Source organism: Anomalospiza imberbis, chromosome 13, assembly GCF_031753505.1.
Source record: "Anomalospiza imberbis isolate Cuckoo-Finch-1a 21T00152 chromosome 13, ASM3175350v1, whole genome shotgun sequence".
In the NCBI taxonomy this organism is placed as follows: domain Eukaryota; kingdom Metazoa; phylum Chordata; class Aves; order Passeriformes; family Viduidae; genus Anomalospiza; species Anomalospiza imberbis.
Window position 1 is genome coordinate 6,224,402 of NC_089693.1, and position 23,127 is coordinate 6,247,528.

Sequence of the window (23,127 nt, forward strand, 5' to 3'; positions counted from 1 at the left end):
GATTTATGTTGGTAAAGCTCCCTAAAACTCTCTGTGGACTCACTTGTTTCCATAGGGAACAGTAACCCCTGCCACAGGTCCTGTGTCACACCCCAGGAACAGGAATGACACGTAGCAAGCTGTGGACACCAGGTTCACCAGCATGGCCATCCTGATGGCTCCCAGAGCAGACAGGCTGAGCTTCTTCACCAAGAGGCCACCCAGGAATATGCCCAGACATGCACACGGGATTGCTGTCATCCCTGCAAGAGAAAAAAACAATTAGCAAGGCCCAGTGAACTACACTGTGACAGTGTGACAGCGCTGAACTCCCCAGCAGCCAGATCTGTGTGCTGGCATGAGGGAACCTTGCAATGCCCAACTGCTGGAGTAGCACCAAGCTGGGGTTGCCTAAAAAAAGGAACAGATGCAAACAGACATGCTGCCTTGCATGGAGGAACCAGGATCTTCTGCCAGTTCTCATCCATGCTGGAGGGAATGCCAGACTTGCTGAGCTTGGCCCAGCCTGACCTAAGCAGCAGCAAAATAAAGTCAAGAATTTTCCAAAGTGTCTGGAGGCTTTGGATGAACCCTGCTAGTGCAACTCACAGAAATCTGATCTTCAGAGACTAGCCAGGAGCAGCATTTGAAAATATGAAATCTCCCTAGAAGAATTTTCTTTTAACTGTGAAATGCAAAATCACTGCCAGAAGTGACTCCCTTTCCAGCACAGACAGAAATTACCACACTATGCTTGTTTGGGATCCCTTTCATCCCTTTGCTGCCAGTTACACTCCAGATCTCACCACCTGAACTGTGCTTAGAAGAGAATCCTAGTCCTGGCATTTCTAGACTCCCTTAAACACCATGTGAGAAATCTGATTACAACTTTGTTTAAGCAAATTGCTGTGAGAAACACAGAGGTATCCAAGTCTCCTTTCCCACTGTCAGCTCAGAAGCAGGATGTGCTCTGGCTCATGGGTGATCCCCTCTTTGCTGGCCACCCAGCTGCACTCACATGTTGACTACCCAGCCAGCTCCCACCAAACAGCTTTTTCCCTTCTCCCACTGGGTCAACAGTGAAGTTACTTTCCCTTGCCAAGCCTTTAATTTTCAGGGAAGATGGAATAGCCTAACAACTTTGAGACCTCTGGCCTTCTGTCAAATAGTATTAAAATTCACTAGCAAATTCCTGGGTTGCTGGGGGAAGAAAGGCTGACTGCAGGGGATTGTCTCTTTTGGAAAACCAGGCCAAAACCAGAAGATATCAACGAGTTTAATAGGGAAATAAACAACTGTCAGGAGAGCAGCTTGCAAACTCCTTGTTATGCTGTGAAGATCCACCCATTTCCTGATGTCCCAGTTTTTGACAGATCACTGCCAGATGCCCATCTGGCAAGCTGTGGTCACAGATCGTCCAAGATCAACTTGCAGATATCTTAATTGGGTGCTGCTGAGAGAAGGGCTGTCATAAACAAATGGCTGGGCCTGCCTGGGATGAGCAGCAGCAGAAAATAAATGACTATTCTGCCATCAGTGTCCTGACAGGGAACAAATGAACACTGAGAAATGTAGAACGTGAAATCACAGCAGCATGGAACGGTCAGAGAGAAGGGACACTTGAAAGACGACCAAGCTGCACTAACTCAGGTATTGAACTGCTCATTGCAATCTTGTCATTTGCAGGCCAAGGGGAAAGCAGTGACTAACAGGAGACACTGGGCGTCCTAACCCAGACTGAGATGGGCTGCAGAACTGTGGGGCACCAGACCATGAGACAAGCAGTTCAATGGCCACACTATCACTTGGAGAGCAACTGCAGTCTCGGGCAAACAGGCAGTCCATTTCTGCTGCATCCAAGGCTCTCACAGACTCTCCTGTCCTGGGTGTCCCACACAACAGGCTGGGCCACAGGGGAAGTGATGGCAGCAGGATGCAGTGGAGAAAGGATGCTGGAGGTCTGCTCCGGGCCCTGCAGCCATGGCACAGCTGAAGGCCAACCCTCTCACTCACAGACACATCCCCACATGTCAGACAAATCACTTTTTGGGCAGCCCAACCAGCGAGACTGACAGCAGTTACCAGCCATGCTGAACGCTTTTAAATCCCTTTGGAGGCCAGAGGTTTGGTGTCCCCTGTGGTTACTCACCCAGGAGCTGGTTAGCAGATGAGGTGGTGAGGTTGAACTGCTGCTCCAGGTACTTGCCCAGGAAGGCGGCGAAGCCGGCCACCACCGCGATCTCCATGCAGGCTGCCAGGATGATGCAGGTGAACACGGGGTTGGAGAGTAGGTGCTTAGTCACTTTGGGGATCACTAGAAGAGAGGAAAAAGGGAGAGGTGTTTTTGTGTAGACTTTACATCAGGTGCTGGAGGTGCCTTTCTCCTCTTCTGTAGGGTAAACTCACTTCACAGCAGGAGAAATTTCCTGCTCTGCACAGACAAGCTGCTTGAAATGTGGGAACACCAGAACAATGTGAAAAACCCAGAAAGTGCCACTTAAAGATTCAACAACCAAGAGGGTGCAAAAAGAAACAATCTGTTGTTATTTACTCTTACAGATGATTTTGAAAATTGGAAAAATGAGAAAAATTTCCCATATTGCTTTTTGTTTTCCCCACAGAGAAGTCAATCAAAACCTGGTGTGCTCTTTTTTCCCCCTCTCCTTTCTGTACCTGCTCCCCATGAACAAAGCTGAGCCAGATGATGGGTGCCATCAGTGCTGTATTCATCATAAATTCTTGCAAGTTTTCAGATACAAATTAACCCAGCTCACATCTGGCTTTTCCTTCTCCTGCCATCCAGATTTGATTTACTTTCCTATTCCAAACTAGCTCACTCACTGATGGTCACCTTCTTGCAGCACATGTGGGTGTTTTCAGCAAGCTGAAACTCTCAGGCTTAGCCTGGCCCATGGATACCCATGGCACAAGGGTCATCCTGCCTGGGACAGGCTTGTCAGTCTGTGTGTTCCCACAACCTAAGGCTTCTCCAGCCAACCAATGCCTTCCATGTAGACCCTGCCATCCTTAAGAGTTTGGAAGAGGACGGGCTGAGCTGTTCACTGTGTAGGACACACACATGTGGCTCTGGTCTCATGATCCCTTGGCTCTCCCCTTCCAAATCAGCCGTGTCTAGAGTCCTCTCTCTGCCAAGCCCATCTCAATTTCCCATAAGCAAACAAGATTTCCCTACAAAGGGAAATCTGTCTAATGAATCAGATTGCACGTTTTCTACTCCAGCGAGCATTTTAATTATTGTTGAGATAACATAGCTTGAACAGGAGAGCATCCCAGTACAGAAGAGAGCCTTGCTTTGTCTCAATACCTGATGACTAATTTCTCCCTGAATTAAATGTGAAAATCATTAAGTTTGAAAATTACCTTGAAGTAGTGTAGTGGAGCCTCAATGGACCCCTATTTGCATTTTGAAAATCCATCCCCCAGATTCCCTGCGGTGTACCAGGGACTGGCAGATGATGTTTCTCTGGTGCTGGCTTATGTCTTCCCTCAGGGATTTTTTTGCACTGGCCTCAGCAGAGAATGCACAGCTCTTTGTCAAGGCTCTGCTTGGGTGCCCTTGGTTCTTTCTTGGGGACAGTGGAAAAAAGGGTTATAATTAGGTTTGATCTAACCTTTTTTGGAAGAGGTCACTTCACAGTTTCTGGTCCCTTTATATCAGAAACATTTTTCCAAGCTGTACAAAATTTCTGCTTCCTAAAGATTTACTGAACATAACTAAGGTGCAAGAGCCATAGCAATTTTTAGCAGAACAGGTGAAAAAAGAAAAGAAAAAAGGGGGGAAAAATACTGTGTGGGAAGAATGGGGATGGGGGAATTCAGACATGGATAAATTTCAGAAGCCACCTGCTGCTTCCTTCAGTTCTTTGGTGGCCACCTATAGAATTTCCCCTTCTTGCCAGGAAAAATAAAAAAGTGAAAGGGTGGACTTGGCAGTACTGAGTTTGAAAAGCCATATTTAAGGTATTAATGACTGTTGTGCCTCGGGAGTTCCGTTTGTTCAAGATTAATGGATTCCTTGAGATGTAGCTTTGTGCCAATTTAAATCCAAAGACACTAAGGTCTACCTCTAACTTTATCCACCAAACAATAGTGATGACAGCCTGCCTTTTGCAGGAGGGAGCTAAGGATCACGGACATTTATTTCTGAAGTTGGCACCCAACCATCATGCACTACCAAGGTCAAAATCAATCAATCTGGGGGTGGACAACAACAAATTTGCAGAGTTACTGCAGCATCGCACATGGGAGAGGAACCCCTCATAAGTGCCTTGTCTGGCAGTACAGGGCTCCAAGTCACAGCACTTCATCACCTAAAGGGGCTACAGGAGAGCTGGAGAGGGACTTTTGACAAGGGTGTGTAGTGACAGGACAACGAGTAATGGCTTTAAACTGAAAGAGGGAGGGATTACATTAGATATAAGGAGGAAGTTCTTTACTGTGAGGGTGTGAGACATGGGAACAGGTTCCTCAGAGAAGCTGTGGATGCCACTGGAAGTGTTCAAGGCCAGGCTGGATGGGGCTTTGAGCAACCTGGTCTAGAAGAAGGTGTCCCTGTCCATGGTGAGGTGTCTGGAACAAGATAATCTTTAAGGTCCTTTCCAACCCCAATCTTCCTGTGATTCCATTATTCCACAATCATTGCTTCTCCTTCCTGTGAACTTTCTGGTACAGATTCTGTCCTCTGCTGAATGTCTGACCACTGTCTACTGCAACAGGACTGTGTACCATCAGGCATGTGGGACACAAAACCCAGTGCAAAGAGTGCACAGACAACTCAAGCAGTGTCTGGCGGCCTCCACCATCTCCTCAGCCAGGGCCAGCTCATTCTCTTTCATCTTCTAAGGGACATAACACGGGGTTCCCTGTAGAATTGAATATCCTTTCATCTTGCTGCTACCGTTCGTTAAGACCAATCATTTGACACTGGCTGCTGCCTCATCTGTCTCAGTTCTTGGGGTAAAATACCTCTGGGAAAAAGGTAAAAAGTCAGCAGCAAAGTTTAAAAATCTCTCAATGGACTAAAGTGACATGCTTTCAGCTGCTTGGCTTATGGTGCTGGGTATGGAGTAGGAATGGAAATGCCTGATGGGCGACAGTGAAGCCCTAGGGAACACAACATCTACGGATGGTGTTTTTCCACTGGAGCCAACCCAGCAGGTGTGATGGTAAACGTTACCCCTCACCTTTATGAGCCCAAAGGTTACCTGAACACTTTGGAGCAGCCCTTTGCAGCTACAAAGCTCAAAAGAAATCCATTTGCCAAGTGTGAAAGTCTTTTGGAGTCCAAAGAGTCTCAGAAATCTACTTGGAGAACCCACAAGCTGCAGCAGACACGGCACACAGACAGACTCAGCCTCCCACTCCCAGAAGGACGAGCTCATTTTGCCATCCTCATCCTGATACACCTGATATGCTCCAGAAATGGTGGCAGAAAAGCGATTCCCACTGCCCTGGCAAGATGCACTGAGGAGAACACAACACCTCTTTTCACTGCTGAAAAGTAGTGAAAAGTACTTTAATCCCCACTCTTCAGACAATTCACGTGCAGTGCTGGTCACAGGATCATCCACAGGCTGGGAGGGATGGGGTGGATGTCCCAAAGCTTTCCAATACCCCCCACCAACCCCCTGACTCCCCACCTTTTCACCCTCAAGCAACACCGGTGCCAAGGCATCCAAACCCCCTCCCTATCTCCCTCCATGGGGCCTCTGTGGATGACAGGCCAGGGGCTTGACAAATGCACACACTTATGTACACCAAGTAGCTTTGATTTGTCACTGCACATCGGGGAGTAGCGGGGATAATTGGCAACCTCATTACACGAGGTTTAACTACTCTCCAGAAACGACAAACTATAATCATCACGTTGGTGCTTGAAATGAATTGTTTGGAACATTACAATCACCAAGGCCCCTGTTTCTGGTTGGAGCACCCTACAGAGACATGTTTTCAATTTGCAGTAAAGATGAAGAACACAGAAAGCAAAGTAATAAATTAGAGGGAGGTTTACAGCCCAGTCCACCTAGGACAGAGTGGTGAGGGAAAGGCAAAATGTAGTATTGAGCCAAAACACAACTTTCTACTACCCATGTCAGCAGCAAGCCTCAGGTCTGAAGAGAAAACAAAAGGCAAAATCTCCACCTGGCTTGAGGGAAAAGGGATGAAGAAATCAGCAGAGGCAGCAACACTAAAATACATTCTGGAAAGAGGTAGCTCCTGTAGAAGAGAATATGGAGTAAGGCAAGAGGTACTGAAGATATCTCAGGTGAGGTTAGTTTGCTGAAGTTCCATGTGGCCTTGGCAAAATTATCATAATGGATATGAGGGAAAAGCATGACATAAATCAAAAAAGTCTTCCTGACAAGATGCAAGCTTGAAGCAGCAGTTACATACTCAAGCATGGAAAGCAGTTCCTTCTAGTCCATCATCTTCCCTGCAGGAACCACCTTTACTTGACTTGAGAGGAGGACACAGACCTCCCTCACCTGTGACACAGAAGTCATGGAAAAGAATTTTCTGGAGACAGGCTCTGCTTGCCTTCAGCTGCTGCTCAGCTTTGGCCTTGAGGTGTGCAGGCTGAAGGCCTTTCTGAATTTTTTAAAGGTGCTGACAACAAGATGTTGGCTTGGAAACAGCCATGAAAAACCTGACAACAGTACCTGCTCCTTCATGAAACACAAGCCAAAGGAAACGCAAAGACTGATAAGACCCGATGCCTTTTATGATCACCACCTTCTCACCTAAGACTTGGACTTCTCAGCAAGCCTTTAAAGTGTTTGCAGGGGGACAAGACCCAAATCCAAAAAGGCATTAAAGTCTAAACCTGGCCCAAAGCCTCACTGCTGCAGCTGTGAATGAAGGTATAGATGGAGCCCTCTCCAAAAGCTTGTCACTATCAGTCATGAGTAGTCAGGTGTTAAAAACGACTCTTGTTAGCCTTTAATCCTGCCCAATCCTATGAACTCCCACTGAGGATTACAGGCTCCCCATGGTCCAGGTCCTCCCTGCACAGCTGGGAGCTTTTGGCCTAACACTATGCTCCCAGCAAGCACTTTTTGGGAGAGAAATCGCAGATTCAGAGCAGCTCCCTCCCTAGGTATTCAGCAGATTGGTACACGGAGCAGGACGGAACTGCACAGAAGACAAGGCAGCTGTCAGCTGTACGTCCCAGCTCTCCTACACTCCTGAAAATGAAGCTGGAAAGAAACCAAAACGTTTCCAAATCTAGGGAATTTGCAGTTCTGAAATTCATTTAATTCCACAGCGAGTTTTCTTTTAATTCCTCATGAATGAGCTTCTCTTTCCAAACCTGGAGGATTCCATATCAATTTCAATCCTTTTAGGGTTTTAATCTCTCTTGCTAGACAGAGCAGCAGAACATAACGAATTTCTGGTTTAAATCATTGCAAAACAGAATGCATTTAGGGCAGAATGTTTCAGAGGTGTTAAAGATCATGCCAAGGAAACATTCTGAAATAAAATTTCATCAGAACTGGCCGCTCAATTCAATAAATGTGACATTTCTGTGCAAAAAAAAGAGAAAGGCTTTAACAAACTATTTCCAAGCACGTCCCAGAGCAGGTGGTGTGTCAGAGGCAGCGAGTGAGAGAGCAGATGCTGGAGAGACTCGAGCAGAGGGGCACAGGTGCCCTGACAGAGCCGAGCATCTTAGCTGGCCCTGAGGAGCAGCGAGGTCTCCAAGGCAGAGCAGAGGTAGGAAAGCAAAGGTGTGCCCCCCAGAAGATCAGGGACTGCCCAACCCATGCCTGAAGTGCTCCCACAGACCACACGGAGAGCACAGGGCTGGAACAACCCTGCCAGGCGGGAGCAAAGAGCAACGGCAGCATTTATTCAGACTTCCACTGCTGTTAATCCTTCACTTCTCTGTGCTCCCAAATGGATTTGCTTTGCTGAAATGAAATACTAATCAGGCAAAGCAGTGCAGCATTCACATGCCAGTTTAGCCACGGGAAGCAGCTCCCAGGACTGTCCCAAAGCTTTCCTGCCTGAGCTGCCGTGCCCCTGTGCTGAGCCCCCTGCTGCCTCCACTGCCTTTGACTGCCTCTTCACCTCCTGCTGTTCAAAGGCACCACTTTCATTTCAAGTTTAGAGCTCCTCTTAAGACTGCTTCTTCCTGGCATGAAAATACCCCACAGGAAGAGATGCTGGAGCTTCCCAAAAGCTGGGCCCTCCCTCCTGCTTAGACTTTGACAGAAATGTAAAAGATCAATACTTTGAGCATGTTCCTTTTATATTAGTCCTGGTTTTATTTTTTTTTTTTTGTATGCTAAGGCTAGAGAAAGCCAAGGAATCTCTGCCAGCTCTGCATCTCACTGACTTTCAGCAGATCTTGTGGTGTCTGGAGCATCCTCCCACTTGCCAGCCGTGCCATGTCTCTAGCTAACAGCCATGACCCAGCTCAGAGCATGTCCCCAGCTGACACTGCCCTGCTCCCTCTCCTACCATGTCCTTTCTCTCATGGCAGTCACTGCAATGTTTGGAAACAAATGTAAGAAAAAATAATAAAGCTCCTTCAGTAGCCAAAAAGGAGATGCAGTTCATCCTCTCAGGATGTGCTGTTGATACAGAGGGTGTTTGCATAATCAGTCCAGAGAAACAGCTCTTCCTCCCCACACCTGCACAAGAGATGGACAATCCACACCTCCATGCAGACATGGACTTACAGCAGGGACAGCCCTGTCCAGGACCAGCTGCAGAACCAACGCTTGCTAAAAATGAGTCAGAGTCGTGGCCAGACAAATCCCAAGGAGCATCTCCAGCCCCAACCCCCTGTACAGGCAAATCCTCTGCTGCTGCCCAGAGAAGCTGTGCTTGTCCCATCCCTGGAAGTGTTCAGAGCCAGAATGGATGGAGCTTTGAACAAGCTGGCCTAGTGAAAGGTGTCCCTGCCCATGCCAGGGGGGTTGGAACTAGATGATCTTTAAGGTCTCTTCCAACTCATGCCGTTTTATGACTCCATGGATTCTGTTCAGCGTCACAATTCATGCAAAATCCAAGGTCATATTAGGACAGAAGACATGACTATGCATGCACATACATATTTTTAACCTCTGTATATAATTAAGAGCCTTTTTTACCCTAGGAAAAAGCCTAAACAGTCTTAACTTTCTCCAAAGGAGAATCAACAAATAGATTAGGGAGACTAAGACCTGCCACAAAGAAATGAATACAGATATTTCAGCTGCTACCAAAGTAATGTACACCCACAGAAAGGTTAAACCATCACCTGAAACACCGCTCGTCAGGAATGATGAGGTGTGTTTGCCTCACTTCAGCAATGTGACTCTTCACCACATTCCGACTATGACAACAGTGGCAGGGGATTTGAAAGGAGATGTCAGCTACCAACACCGTGTCGCCTGTGACAGCCTCAAAGGAATTACTAAAAAGGTCATTCCTTGTCTTATTTGATGTGATGTAAATTTTATTTCAAAGTCCATCTCCAAAGAGGCTCCTGGAATACTGACTGATCCGAAAGGGGGTTGCCCAGTGAGAGGGCTAACGTGGAGGCCTGTGGTGCCTCCTGATGTAATCAATACTTGAAGCATATGCATGTGGCAGTTTAATTTCTCTACTTCAATGAGCAACAGATGCTCAGTGAACCCCCCATGGCCTCCCTGTGTGCAAGATGCTCAGAATCATCCTCAGGCTGAACTGCTGCCCCTCCATGCAGCAGGGATACATCATAGTCTTTCATTTTTCTGTACAAAAATCTGCAAACGTTTCTAGTACCCACTCCAAAAGCTCAGTGGACAGAAGCAGACACTCTGATGTGTACACAACAAAAGCCACAGAACTATCCATATGGACATACAGTGGGAAAAGCCCATTCAATAGAAAATCCTTGCAAAAAGGATGTAAGGATGAAGAAATGAATTTTACTGAGTTTCAAAAAATTTATCCCTTTACCTTCCTTCTGAATTTCCTCATCAATTCAAAATTTCACATCTTTGACCTTCCCTTAATGAACAACCACATCTAGTATTCAAGGCATTTTTATATATTTAGACAACATTTTTTTCCCCCAAAGTCTGTTTTTCCATCCCACTCGCACTTCATCCAACTCCCAATTAAGGTGACTGCATAGGGAGTAAGTGATTTTGTCCTCATTTATCTAAATGCATCAGGCAGTAATGAAACCTGCTCTGCCACGGCAACAGGGAGTGGGAAGCAGCCACCAGTGCTACAGAAACACCCTCTCAGATGAAGGATTTTCCAGTACAGCCTAAAGAAAGGATATCTGCCCACACTCTCCCACGAAATGCTGGATCATCAGCTTACTTTAATTAGAGTCACCTCCATTTCCATCACTGCAGGACACGATGTGAGGCTTTCTCTCTAATTTGCTGCAAATCATGCTCTGCCCTGCCATTTTGCTGCTATTCTGGGCTGGTATCTCCCTCTTCCCATTTCAGTTTAAGAGCTATGGTGATGCCCAGCACTCATTGCTTTGTATCTGGGATTGCATTAAGGTGAAGCTCAGGTGCTGGGACCTCCCTATTTCTTTTAAGTGCCCTTGCTGGCTTGCTCTCCGTTTCAGGAGGCAGAGGGGAGCAGAACAGTACACTGGAGAGAAGTTCACAAATTGCTCTGGCAGCTGTGCTCCCCTTCATATTTTTTAGCAACTCTACAGCACTATCATGCAGCTTAAATAAAAGCAACCCAAAGCTTTTGAGTGGAACGAAATCTCTCTTTGAGATGCCGGAGATAATTAAATAGCAGCTAAGGACGGAAACTGAGGCTAGCGATTTCTTGGGTGGCTTTTGGCGGGCCCTGCTGCTGAGCCCCACGGACAGCACGGCTCACGCCTCACCTCGCAGCTGCTGGAAGCAGGTGGTGCTGCTGTCCCCATCCAGCGGGTGCCGCAGGACCCCGTTGCTGGGCTTGGGCCGCTCGTAGTCCCTGTCGGGGAGCATGGCCTGCTCGCTCTCCCCGGCGTGCTCCGGCCGTGGCGGCAGCGACTGCGGGAAGCCGAACATCGGCAGGGACGAGAAGAAGAGTAAGGCACCACAGAGCAGGAAGCCTCCCCACCACGCTCCGATCCACCGAGGGTCGTCCGGGGTTATGTCCAGCTTACCTGTGGGGGAGCAAACACGAGCCAGAGTCAGCGGCTTGGCCACAGGGAGGGGAAGACAGCGGTGTGAAGGATCCCGTGGGCTGCACAGCGGTGGCTGGGGCCTTTGCTGGCAAGGGAGGGGCACAAGACACAAGGTGGGATATCGCCGGCCAGGGGACTATGTGCAAATCATGAACGGGACAGGACTGCTGAGGAACGCGTCTCGAGCTGTTTATTTTCCAGCATCAGTCTCATTACACGGCTATGACAACGGGAAGATGCCAGCAGCTCACATCCCCAGCAGCAGACTAAACTTAATGTTACAATTTACTTTAAAAGCTTTTTGACCAATCGCACAAAGCAAAAGCATACTGACAGTAGTTCTGTCCAACCACTGTAAGCACACGTACTGTCGCTGTTGAGGATGGGAACAGAAGAACTCCAATTCAGAAGGCGAGAAGAAAACTGATTTATTTCAAATGCACCACTCTATTTATAGAGAACATCGTGCAGACTAATTTCATTGGTCTTAAAGTAAAAACATCCCACACCATTGGTGCGGTCTGAATGACTCACGGTGGCAGAACATATCTATAAACAATGTGAACAACAAGAGAGATAGTGCATTATTTACATTCTTTTCCAACTCTCTCCCAGGCCCAGCCTGGTAGAAATGTCTCATTTTCTGTCTGACTGAACTGAGAATATCCGCACACGTACCTTTGGTTAAAACAATGCTCGCTTATTTTGAATACAATACCAGCTTGTAAGCCTTAAGATACAATGCACGGAGCTCCATTATTAAGCTTAGAACTTCTTAGTATCTCACTAGATATACTTTTCTGTAACTTAGGGAGTTATTCCAGACAAACGTTAATACACAGACCATTGTTCTATTTGCCCTTACTCTTCTATTTACTTTATAATTTTTCTGCTGACAAATCTTATGTCTACTGCTTAGCTGTAATCGCAGTTCTACTGTCTCTGAGGCCTGCCTTTTGCAACTTGCCCAAAACCCTCGGATTTTAAGGATTCCCACAGTGGGAGCCCACAGTGAACCCCACAGCTGTAGCATGTGAGACATCAGTGCACAGTGTCCTCCGTATCCAAGAGATCCTTAGGACCAGCTCCCATCCCCTCTTCTACCCAAATGGTACACCCAGCTTCTGCAACACCCTCTAGTCAGAGCTTCTCCCTTGTGTTTTTGGCTCTGCCAGCTCTAGGAAGCTGCTGTACACCAGTGTCCCCTGCGCTGGCACTGAGCTTTTGGGCATCCCTGTCCAAGTGTGTCACACTCACCTGACACCTATTGGCACACACCTGCACAGAGAAGGACACTGCACCTCCAACCTGCTTACCACCCTGTTTTCCCAGGAGCTCAATGCTCCTGCTGCTTTGAATTCACAGCCCTTTTCAGCAAAAGAGAGATTGGTATTTGGGCTTTAGGGGCATCTGTGACTGGAGGGTGAAACAGTCCTAAATATTGGAAAAGAAACCCACTCACAGCATCAAATGGGCTCAGGAAAGTACAGAAATAATCAGAAAAGGAAGAAAAGCAAAATAAAAGGCTAGAGTATCCGTAGGCCATCACTCTGCACAGGTAAGGTCCAAGAAGAATCTGGAGTCAGTTTGAGGAAATACAAATAAACAGCAGGAGAGGAAAAACTTTTCCTAACAGCTGCCTTGCTGCCACAGCCACAAGGGTGCCCAGCGCTGGAGCTGATTCCTGGGGGAGACCCACATCCACATGGCTGGAATAACAATCCTCTGTTCATGGTGACTGTCTGGTTACTGCCACTCTGAAAAATCTGTCTCAAGTGAGGCAATCAAGTTGTCTCTCAAGCTGAGACAGAAGGAAACTCTTTTTGCCTTAGGGAAAATAACACGTAGCTCTCAAACACAGATAAAGTTTGAAAAATAGTGCTGTGGAGGGACTGGATTCTTCTGCTGTTATTTCCTCCTGCCTGAAGTGCATTTTTTTCAGGTTCTTGGGAACACAACAGCGTGAAGAGTCAGGCAAATCAGAGTTTTCTTCATATTCCTTTCCTAAAATAGCTGCTGGATGGTGGGCAGTGCAGCAGCATGCCCTGGCATCCCACACCTGCCCAAAACAGGGAGTAGGACAAGGCTCAGCCCCCTGGAGCTTGCTCTCCTTATGCCACCTCGAGCTCCAAGGCAGAGCCAACTGCAAAGTGGAAACTCTTTCCCATACAAAAACAAACAGAGGCCATGTGTGCCTCAGCTTTTGCATGACAGTGACTGACCGTGGCCAAAGCCAGCTGGACCAGGAGCTGGGAGCACTGCACCATCCCTGGAAAGTGGCTGAGCCACAGCCCTTCCAGGCTTCTCAGCAGTAACCTTCCACAGTTTTCTCTGTGGCTCAGTATTTGTCTGGGGCTTTTTGAGCTGTAAATATTGAGCAATGTCTTATGTTAAAAATGGCCAGAAAATACCAAATTAACTTCTCAGCTAGGTCAGCATCTTGCCTCTGATGGCAACCAACTGCAGCTGCCCAGAAAGCCTACATGAATAAAGCCAGCATATATTATTCTTGTGGCTTGGAGGCTTTCTAAGCTAGATTTGGTGTCATGTTCATTTTTTTTTCATCTATATACACTTGTCCAATTGCTTTAAAATCCATTTGGAGATTTTTAGCACCTTACGGTGAGGAGTTCCACAGCTTCACCTACTGGGAGATAAAATATTTTCTTCTGTACATTCATATTTTAGTGTAAATTATACTAAATGGTAAAATATCTAACAGGTTTCAAACAGCTCCTCTGCCAAATGAGGCTTTGGTAAAGCCAAGGAATGAAAAGGGGCCATGTGGTGTTTGACCAAACTGCAGACAAATGCCTCAGCCATCCCAAAAGATACTTCCTTCTCATTTGATATTATTTACATTTCTTCAGCTGCCATGTGCATGTGAGATCAAAAAAAAAAAAAAGCAGTAACACTTTTGCAGCTTTGCACAATTCTGTTCTGAGTCCCGCAAGGTTCAACTCCACCCAAATGTGTCCTGTGACAACGCATTTGCAACATCATAGGGCTGAAACACACCCTCTAAGAGACAAAACCCCTGCACAAGGGTCTGTGGGGTCCAATGGAGCTGAGAACTGTGGAAAAAGCATCTGAACAACTGAGGGAAAGGAATGAAGTATCAGGTTTGCTGTGTGTAGCCAGAGGGCCGCGGAGCAGCAGAAAACAGCCTGTTACATGTTGCCCTCTCATGGCGAAGAACACACAGTGCAGGCACCAAAAAAAGCAGAATTTGGTCTAAACGAACAAAAGGACAATTTGCAAACAATCTGCTTTAACCCGAGTGAAGTCAAGGTGAGCAATAATTATTTAATGCTCTGGAGAAAAGCAATAACGCTGTGGGACTGATGCTGCCCATCCAAGCAGGGTCATGGGCAGAAGGTGCTGGGCATGGACCTTACTGGTGGGCCTCCATCAGAACCTGGCTGGTTCCCCCACACCCTGGGGTGGCAGCTCTCCAGATTTCACCCCGTGCTCTGGACACAGCTCCCCCGGCATGACAATGCCACAGTGCTATTTCAAGGTGTCCTTTAAGAGCTGGGATGAAACGCATCTCATAGTAGAAAACACAGAAGGGAACAAATTTTAACCATTAAAAATCTGTTGCTTAACAGAGCTGAATCCTTTTGAATCCCAGTCTTAAAACCCTTCTAAAAGTGACACTTATACATGCAAGAGGCACTGAAGATAGAATGAGTTTCCTGCTTGTGAGCATCAACATTTTCGTCCCGATGATAAAAATGTAGCATATTTGATTTGAAACCAAACCCAGTTCTCCTTACTTGTGTCAATGAAGACAGCATCCACGTAGATTTTGGTACAGAAGGAGCCCAAGATAAATCCACAGGCTGGCCCAAATACCAGCATCGTAAACAGGATCCCTACAAGGAGAGAGAAAAGAGAAGATTAGTACCAGGCTCTGGTTATTCATTGCAAGTTGTTCTGCTTGTATTACCTCAGTGATGCCAAATAGATAGGGACAGTCTCTGTGTTGAATGCTCCAAGCAAAAGAGCACCCTAAATGTGTTTTGCTTTTCCATATCTCTTCAGAAAAATGAACAGATGGAGGTGTGATAATGCTGAAGGATTTCTATTGAGCTGAGGAGACAGTGTGGACATATGCTGTGTTTTGGTCGGCTGGCTGCTCTAAAAGATGTCTTACTCAACAGCACAAGGCAAAGCAGCCCTGCCTTCTCCTCACAGGCAACTCTGTTTTTGCCACCTCCAGCTAAAATCCTGGTAGACAGAATTTTCAAACATTAGGGACAACGAATCTATGAAACGAGTGCTGTCACAGACTGCTGGATAAAGTCCCTTTACAGAAGTAGGAGCACTTTTCCACATCTGTGAAGCCCTTCTCCCCATCAGACGCACATGGCAAATATTCATGCTGTGTGGAACTTCCAGCCTCTCACAACTGCTTGTTCTTTCTGCAAAACCTGCATGAAATTGCCAGTGTAATGCCAGGAGAAGAGCCATTATGAGTAAATTACTTATTTGTTTCAATACAGTATTTAGAAGCATTTATTACACTCCCATTTTGGCCCTGAAACAGGAATGCTACAGGCACAGCGCCAGCTCTCAATTATGCAAGGCAGAAAGGCAGGGGGACACAAGGAAAATCAGAAAAAGAAACAGCAAAGATAACACAAAACATTTGTAAATTAGACAATAAGAACATATTAGGTACTTTCACATTTGGGATAACAACAACATTTGGGAAAAACAACAAAAAGTCCCCCAAGGACCCTTGTAAATGGTTTTCTGAAGGGAGCAGGGACAGACTGAGCAGTGTGCAGCAGAGCAAGAGCCTGCTTGTTCCCTCTGGAGGAAGGAATGGACCTTGCTGATGGACCCATGTGCCTGGTGACGGGGGCACCTCAGCAGACACGTGCCAGCACCAGTCTTGGTGTCACTGCACTTCAGAAATGGCCCACAAGGACCTTATTTGCATCTGGGTGCTTTGCTCACTCTCCTAATCTCTCTGGGGTGTTGCCTGGCATCTCAGTGCATTTATAATGCACTTCATCACAGCTATCTCAGCCCTCACGTTCCTTATCTGGAAACTTTTTAATTCCCAAGCTCCCTCTCTGTGCATTTCTCATGAGCTGGAGAAATTATCAGAGCTGTAAAAAAAAATCCCAGACCCCCATCCCCAGGCAAGGCAAACCACACCTGCCAACAACAGCTTAGCCAAGCAGAATAAACTTGTATGGTCAGAAGTAACTTCACCTTCATTTTTAAAACGCAGGGTGCAAACTAATTCCTCCAGGTGGCTGGCACTGGGATCTGGCTGGATTAATAACAAGGGACAAAGCAGAGGTGCCCCCAGCCAGCTGCTCACACAGAAACCCAGCACGTTAAAGCCTTCAAGGCTCTCACCTACAGCAGCATGAGGGACAGAGGAAGGTGGTGGGAGGAAAAGAAGTGCCAGGTTGTATGAGCTGCAGTGAGGGGTCACTGCTGTCAGGGCAGCAGCAGGACTGCCAAGCTCAAAGCTGCAGCAATGCCACCGTGCCTCAGCCCGTGCTGCCAGCTTAAATTAATCCCCAGGGTCTCTGCCCGTGCTGTCCCATGTCACAGGAGGACCAGCCATCTCCCCTCCTGCAGTCACCTTGTCCTGGGTGTTGGGTTTGTGCTTCATGATCCAGCAGTACATTGGGGAATTGGTGCCCCCTGAGCAACAGAGCTGCTTAGGAAGCCTGTGCCTTGCTCCTTTGGGGATCTATAAAGCCTCACAGGGGAGATCCCTGAACACCTGCAGAAGCATTTCAAGGGATGTGAAGTGAGGGAAGAGAAAGGCTGGGAGAGAGAAAAAAAGGGATTTCTTTCCCCAGCAAATCTCAGCCCAATCTCCCCTCCCTCCCAGCCCCAAGGCCAGCCCCACTGCCGTTACACACTTTCCAACAGGATTTTCCAAAATATCCATGTCACATTTTTTGTGGTCACTAGATGGCATCAGCGTTTGGCATTCAGTCCCCAAGTGCCATGTGGAGCAGGCTGGGTGACAGTGCTGCTCATCCTTGCTCCCGGAACACGATGGTGGTCCCGGGATCCTGCAGCCCTATGGAGGGTGGTATAGTAAAAAATGCAGCAGACCCCGACTCAGGGAAGAAATGATGATGTCTGGCTCCAGATCAGAAGGCTGAAGGATTGCTTTATTAAAACTATACTATATTACATTAATATACTATTTAAAGAGATACTCTACTATTCTACATACTTCTTACTTACCTATCTAACTCAAACTCGTGACTCTCTGCTGAGAGCCCCACACACAGCTGGATCCCATTTGTCACTGAACCCAAACAACCTTCACCAGGATCCAACCCAGCAATCACTGCAGGTAAACAATCTCCATACCACATTCCACATGGGGAAAATAAAGGAGCAGAGATAAAGATTGCTTTCTCTTCTACTCTCTGTGCTTCTCCTGAGAGACAGAATTATGTCTCTCTGTCCAGAGAATGTGAATGTCACAGGGTGGCACTGACACAGGGCACTGTCAGCACCCACACATCTGCCATATGCACACTCAGGCTGAGCCCCTTCCCTGTCTGCATGCCAAAAATGACAGGTTTTAGGACAAACTGTTCTCTAACTGTTAAGTTTTCAGGCACAGAGCTGAAGGAGACAGCATGTAGCAGAGATTGCTATGGCTACTCCTGTGACGAATGAGACAGCATTCAAATACCTTTGAAAACTGAATATTAATTACGAATTTCTATGTAAATATGGTCAAGCACATAAGGACACGCTGGGCCCCATATCAGATGGAGCAATGACAAATGGAGCTACTCAGGCAGAAGGACAAGGGCCAGCCAGTTCTACCTCCTAGGCAACACCTTTGGACGCATCAGTGTTGGTTTGAGGAGGGATGGAAGTTTGTCCTGTGATGATCTCCAAACCAGAGAGTTGTCTGACCATGTGTGTACAGCAAAACCACAGAACTGGTGTTTGTTTCATGGAGCAAAGCCCAAAACAAAGAACACGGAAAAAGATCATCCTTCACCAAAACCAAACAGGAAATATGTTCCTCTTTTCCAAAAGCAGGGACCTGTGGCTGGTGATCCAGCAGCAGCAGCGAGATGCTTGCAGAGAGAACTGTCTCAGAAAAAGGCAAACAATGAGAAAGCTGTAGCCAGTGCAGGCACAGGTGACAGATGAACACTGCCCCTCCTCACACTACCGCATCTTACTGCACTATGCCAAAACAAGCCCTGTCCTCCGTTATTAAAGGACCTCATTTCGTATCCTGGTGGCTGCAGGAAGCCACGATTTGCTCTGCCATATCCTCACTAGAGGGCAATGTGGGATAGAGCATCCACTGAAACACCTAACATCTTACAAAAGCTATTAAATTATTATTCACCTCTAGGCTAGCCTTAAAAACCCATGTTAATTTTGTTTTCACTTTTTCTGTAGTTTGTTCTAAAATCAAGAAGAAAACACCTGGTTCACCCATTGCCCTTTTTATCTTTTTTTTGAGACTCCAACAAAATCCAAGGGTTGCAATAATAGTATTTTACACTTTAATTCACAAATCAAGCAGATTGTAGAAAAACCCAAGGCATGGACTGTCACAATGGATAGTCCAGGGTCTGTACAGAGCAGGACCACGCTCAAGGATCAATGGAGCATGCTGCTGGGCACAAAAGCCAGGCTAATTAAGCAAGTGGGATGGAGCCTGTGGTTGAACATCTATGCGGAATTGAGGACACAAGGGGAAGTTAGGCAAGTTTGAATTAGCTTAAGACATCCTTCCTCTTTTGAGAAATCCTGCACAACTCCTACCACCCCTGCTACTAGGAGAACACTTTCCACATCACTCACCTCGTCATGCATCAAGAAAGCTGATGCTTAGTATAAAAGGAGGTCTTGCAAAAACCCTTTTCCCAGTGCTGGGGCTGCTGCTAAGAATTAAAATGTGCTAAATTTGTGGCTAGCTTTAATACCACTTGCTTGTTCTTTTCCAATGTTTTCCTCTAACTTTTAAATCAGTCTGACTTGATGGAGCCAGAGGACACTGATACCAGGAACAAACAGATCAAAGCTCCTATCCTGGCTCCACCAGGCTCTTGGGAAACTCCCAATGATGCCAATAAAACCAGTGATCAGTACAGGTACTGAAATTTGATGGTATTTTTATTTTTAATATCTGAGTTATTTTTCCAAATTCTTACTAAATTATGGAAGTTTTTAGAAGTACTTCAGAGAAGATAATTAAAAAAAAAAAAGCAACTCTGTCTTGGGACAATTCAAACACTTTTTTTGGTAACTCTCAAACATTTCCTTCCAGTTTGTGTCCTTTTAGAGCACAATGACATCTTAGTTTGAAAACAGCTAATAATTTTCAGTTTACCTGTTCTACGCGCTTCATCATTCTTCCTGCCTCCCAAAAAGGCAGGAAGAAAAAAAAAGCAGCAAAGCAGGCTGCACTGAGAAATCAGAAATGTTTTCCTCCTCATCTTTTCAAATGGAAAAATTTGCCAAATCCTATTTTGTCCTGTCAAATAACATTTTCCCAGAGCTGAGGAAAGGATTGAGACAGAGGCCAGTATTAGATCTGACATTTTGTGATGAGACTTTATCACTAGTAAAGCCCAAGACTGATAATGCAGTTTTCCATTAGAGCAAAGGGAAGGAGCAGCAGCAGGTACCACATCTGTGGAGGGATGGTGGCACAGAGATGCTCTGAGTCACACAAAGTACACAGAAACCAAACTGCAAAGAGGGATAAAAGCTGTCAGTATTTCAGTAATAAAGAGCTGTCCCTTGGTGTTTCAAATTGCTTTCCAGTAGCAACAGGATCCTGAAACATGAGCAAACCTGTGCTGTTCACAGGGTAAAACGGGTGAAGCATCAACTCAATCCCTGTAATGAATTAACTGGGGACAGTAACTCCCAGGAGAAGCCCTCCTGGCTGGAAATAAGGCATCGAGGGAGACACTGCAAGGCTTGCCAGCCTCACCAAGGTGCAGCCAGAGACACCTCAGGTACAGTTCACTGAGGAATAAGAGCACAGTCACGGGCTGAGGAAAAGAACACGTGGGCAGCTAAAGAACACCAAGTCATTTCGCTTAAAAGCCTCAGCCTCCTCACCAGGGGCTGAAGACATGAGGAAATTTATTTTGGAGAGCTGCCAACATACGCCAGGCAAAGGTGAGCTGGGTAGGTGAGACAGGAGGAGGAAAAGCAGCATCTCCCACAGCAGGGATGGCTATCAGAGCAGGAACCATCAGCAGTGACTCACACAGCACTTCCCAACCATGGGCAAACCCCTGGTGTAGCAGAGGATACTGTTTTATTTAGCTATGGGGTTGTCACTGGTATCTGTTGGGTCCCCTGGAGCCAGGTTGCTCCTACCTTGGCATTTCCATGAAATTAAAGTGTGGGAGATTATTCACTGTGCTCCTAAGAAGCAGCATACCTTCAGCCAAGCACGTGGTCAGAGAAATACCTCCTCCCCCTTGCACCATCCCAAGGGACAGCTTTGGTGGGCAAAAAGCTGATCAGTTTGGAAGGTGTGGGAAATTGCTGCAAAACATTGTCCTTGCATCAAGTAACTACATCCCTGAGGAGGAAGGGATCAAGGAGCTAAATGTGATCTCTGTCAGCAACTGGGTGGTGCAGTGACCATCACAAACCAGAGGTTTTGGGGTGTGCGGGGGAGGGCACAGCACAGACCCCACCTGCCATGGTCCTCGGAGTGCTGCCGTGGTCATGGGACAGCATCTGGCCAGGAACGTCACCCTCAGCCCCCTGCCTGTGCAGGAGCAAGCTCTTTCTAAAAGCACAAAGGGAACTGGCTTTGCAAAGCACGAGATAATCTCAAAACCCTGCTTGTCCCACATTTCCCGCTGCGTGCAGGGCCGGGCAGGCCAGTGTAAAGGGATTACTGGAATATCATAATTCAGGGGCTCTGTGACCTGCCTTTAAAGAGACACCAGCCCAGCACAGCCTGTGGGAACCAAAGGCATCCTGGTACAGTGCCGCATCCTCCTGCACACCAGGGAGTGGCTCTCAAGGGGACAAACGCTCCATGCTCACACCCAGTGGGCAAAGCTCCCCGCTTCAGTGGGTTCTCCCTGACTTCTATCAGTTGATGTAACCTGAAAAACACACAGTAAGGGTAGAGGGAGGCTGTTTCCTACCCAGATAGCTTCTTTGTACAGCAAAACCTGCTGGAGTCACCCAGCACTGCCCATGCTCTCTGGTAGACAGCGTGCCCATGAGCTGCCCGTGCCCACAGTAGTGGAGGGATGCCTGCATCCCTGCTCAGCCCTTGGTCTCTCATTCCCAGCTCTGCTCATTTACCATGGAAAGACATCAATTTCCCTGCCACTCAGCTCCCTGTCTACACAAACAGCTGCCCACCACCACCTCCTGCTCCCTTATGGCTGCTGCTCACTCACACCGGCTGTAGGAAAGGTGAAGAGCTGGTGCTGGCCCGGCGACGTGTTTTGATTTGTTCTGCCTCCTCAGGGCACCCACTGAAGCGAAGGGAATGCTCAAACAGGCTGGACAGATGTTTCCAAGTGCCTGCAGCTGTCGGTTAATGAGGAACAACTTTGGGACAATTCACTTTAATGTTTAGTCTTTGTTCTGATGGGGATCAAATGGCTCCAGCCCTGTATGGCATGAGGTGGGGAGGAGTGAAGAGGTTGGGGGTTCATCCCACCTGTACAGTAGCACACACATTATTTATTAGTTTTGCCTTCAGGAGCTCAACACCAGCAGACCCCTCAGACACCTATTTAGGGTTGCTCAAGTGATGCCAAAGACAGGCACAGATGTCCTGGCAGTCCCAAGGCAGTGAGAGGCTGAAATCCCTGCTCGGCCATTCCCTTCCCATGGACCAGTCACTGCATCTCATTACCTTTCTACCTTTTAACAAAAGCTAGTCCCTCCTTGTGATGTATTGCAAGATGCACAAATACTATGCAGTGCTTTAGTTATCAGGAACACCAAATGTGTTAGATCAAAGTGAGTTTTAGTTCTGAGCTCGTCTCATTGATTCCACTGTTACAGCTCACTGCCTGCAGCTGTGTGTGCAACACAACACTTGGAGGAAGGTCCAACAGCACTGTCCCAAGACATCCCATTTCTCACTGACAGACTTGCAGCTGCTTTTGGGCCAACAGAGCAGCTCCAAAAAGCCTGCAAAGCAAAAACATTGGATTGAATCTGACTTCTCCCATTTCCATGTAACCACTTGTGATGGAAAAGCCATACAGGGGTTTAATTCTTCCAGCCAGTGAAAGAAATTATTACAGAGTTTGAAATCAGGCAGCCTTGGACATCTCCCATCCTCCCTTCTTCTCTGATCAAGCCTTTCTATCAATATACCAAATCAGTTTCAGTAGCCTGTAAAAACCACTCTTGCTTCATGAATATTTGGGTTTTTAAAGCAAGCTACTCACCACCGTATGCAAATGCTGCAGAATGACTTATTTATCCCCATGTTTAATAAGACTTAGTAACTGTAGCTAAAGCTGGTTGGGGAGTTTCATGCACTTACTTACAAGAAGCAACAAAAACATGCACCCATGCTACAGATATAACAAACTTCTAATATGATTCTTCCAAGGCCGGAGAGAGCCCATGGCAGTGGCCTTTTCCCTGCCTGCTGGAAAAGACTGTTTGACTACTCCAGTACAGTTTTTGTTCTAGCCTATATTTAACATTCAGATGTTTATCCCTAAAGGGGTTGCTTGGACTTGAAAGTATCTTACATGGAGGCTTCTCCCCAGACTATCAGGGTCCCTTCAAATATTGATTTCCATCAGAATTTGGGATTTCTCTAAAGAAATGTCTGCTGACTTAGAGATTAAATCTGTTTTCTATAAGCGGGCATTTTGCCTGGTGAACCCTGCGTTTTCAATTATTACAAAGCCTTAGGTTTGTTTTATCAGCAAATCCCTGTCCTCAGCACTATCAAGGCTACATGTGGAAGGATCAATGTTGTATCAACAACTGACAGTCCCAGGGGATCCTGATGCACACACAGA

General features: G+C 46.8%; 1 protein-coding gene across 1 annotated transcript in view; it reads right to left on the reverse strand.

Annotated features, from left to right (window-relative positions):
• The window catches only part of SLCO3A1 (solute carrier organic anion transporter family member 3A1), a 129,180-nt gene that overhangs the window by 13,308 nt on the left and 92,745 nt on the right, over positions 1–23,127 (reverse strand). The window contains exons 3-6 of the mRNA XM_068203691.1: positions 14,899–14,997; positions 10,835–11,098; positions 2,129–2,293; positions 44–242 (exon numbers count right to left, since the gene is read on the reverse strand). Of these exons, the coding sequence (XP_068059792.1) occupies positions 44–242; positions 2,129–2,293; positions 10,835–11,098; positions 14,899–14,997 (727 nt within the window). The remainder of the gene's footprint in view (positions 1–43; positions 243–2,128; positions 2,294–10,834; positions 11,099–14,898; positions 14,998–23,127) is intronic.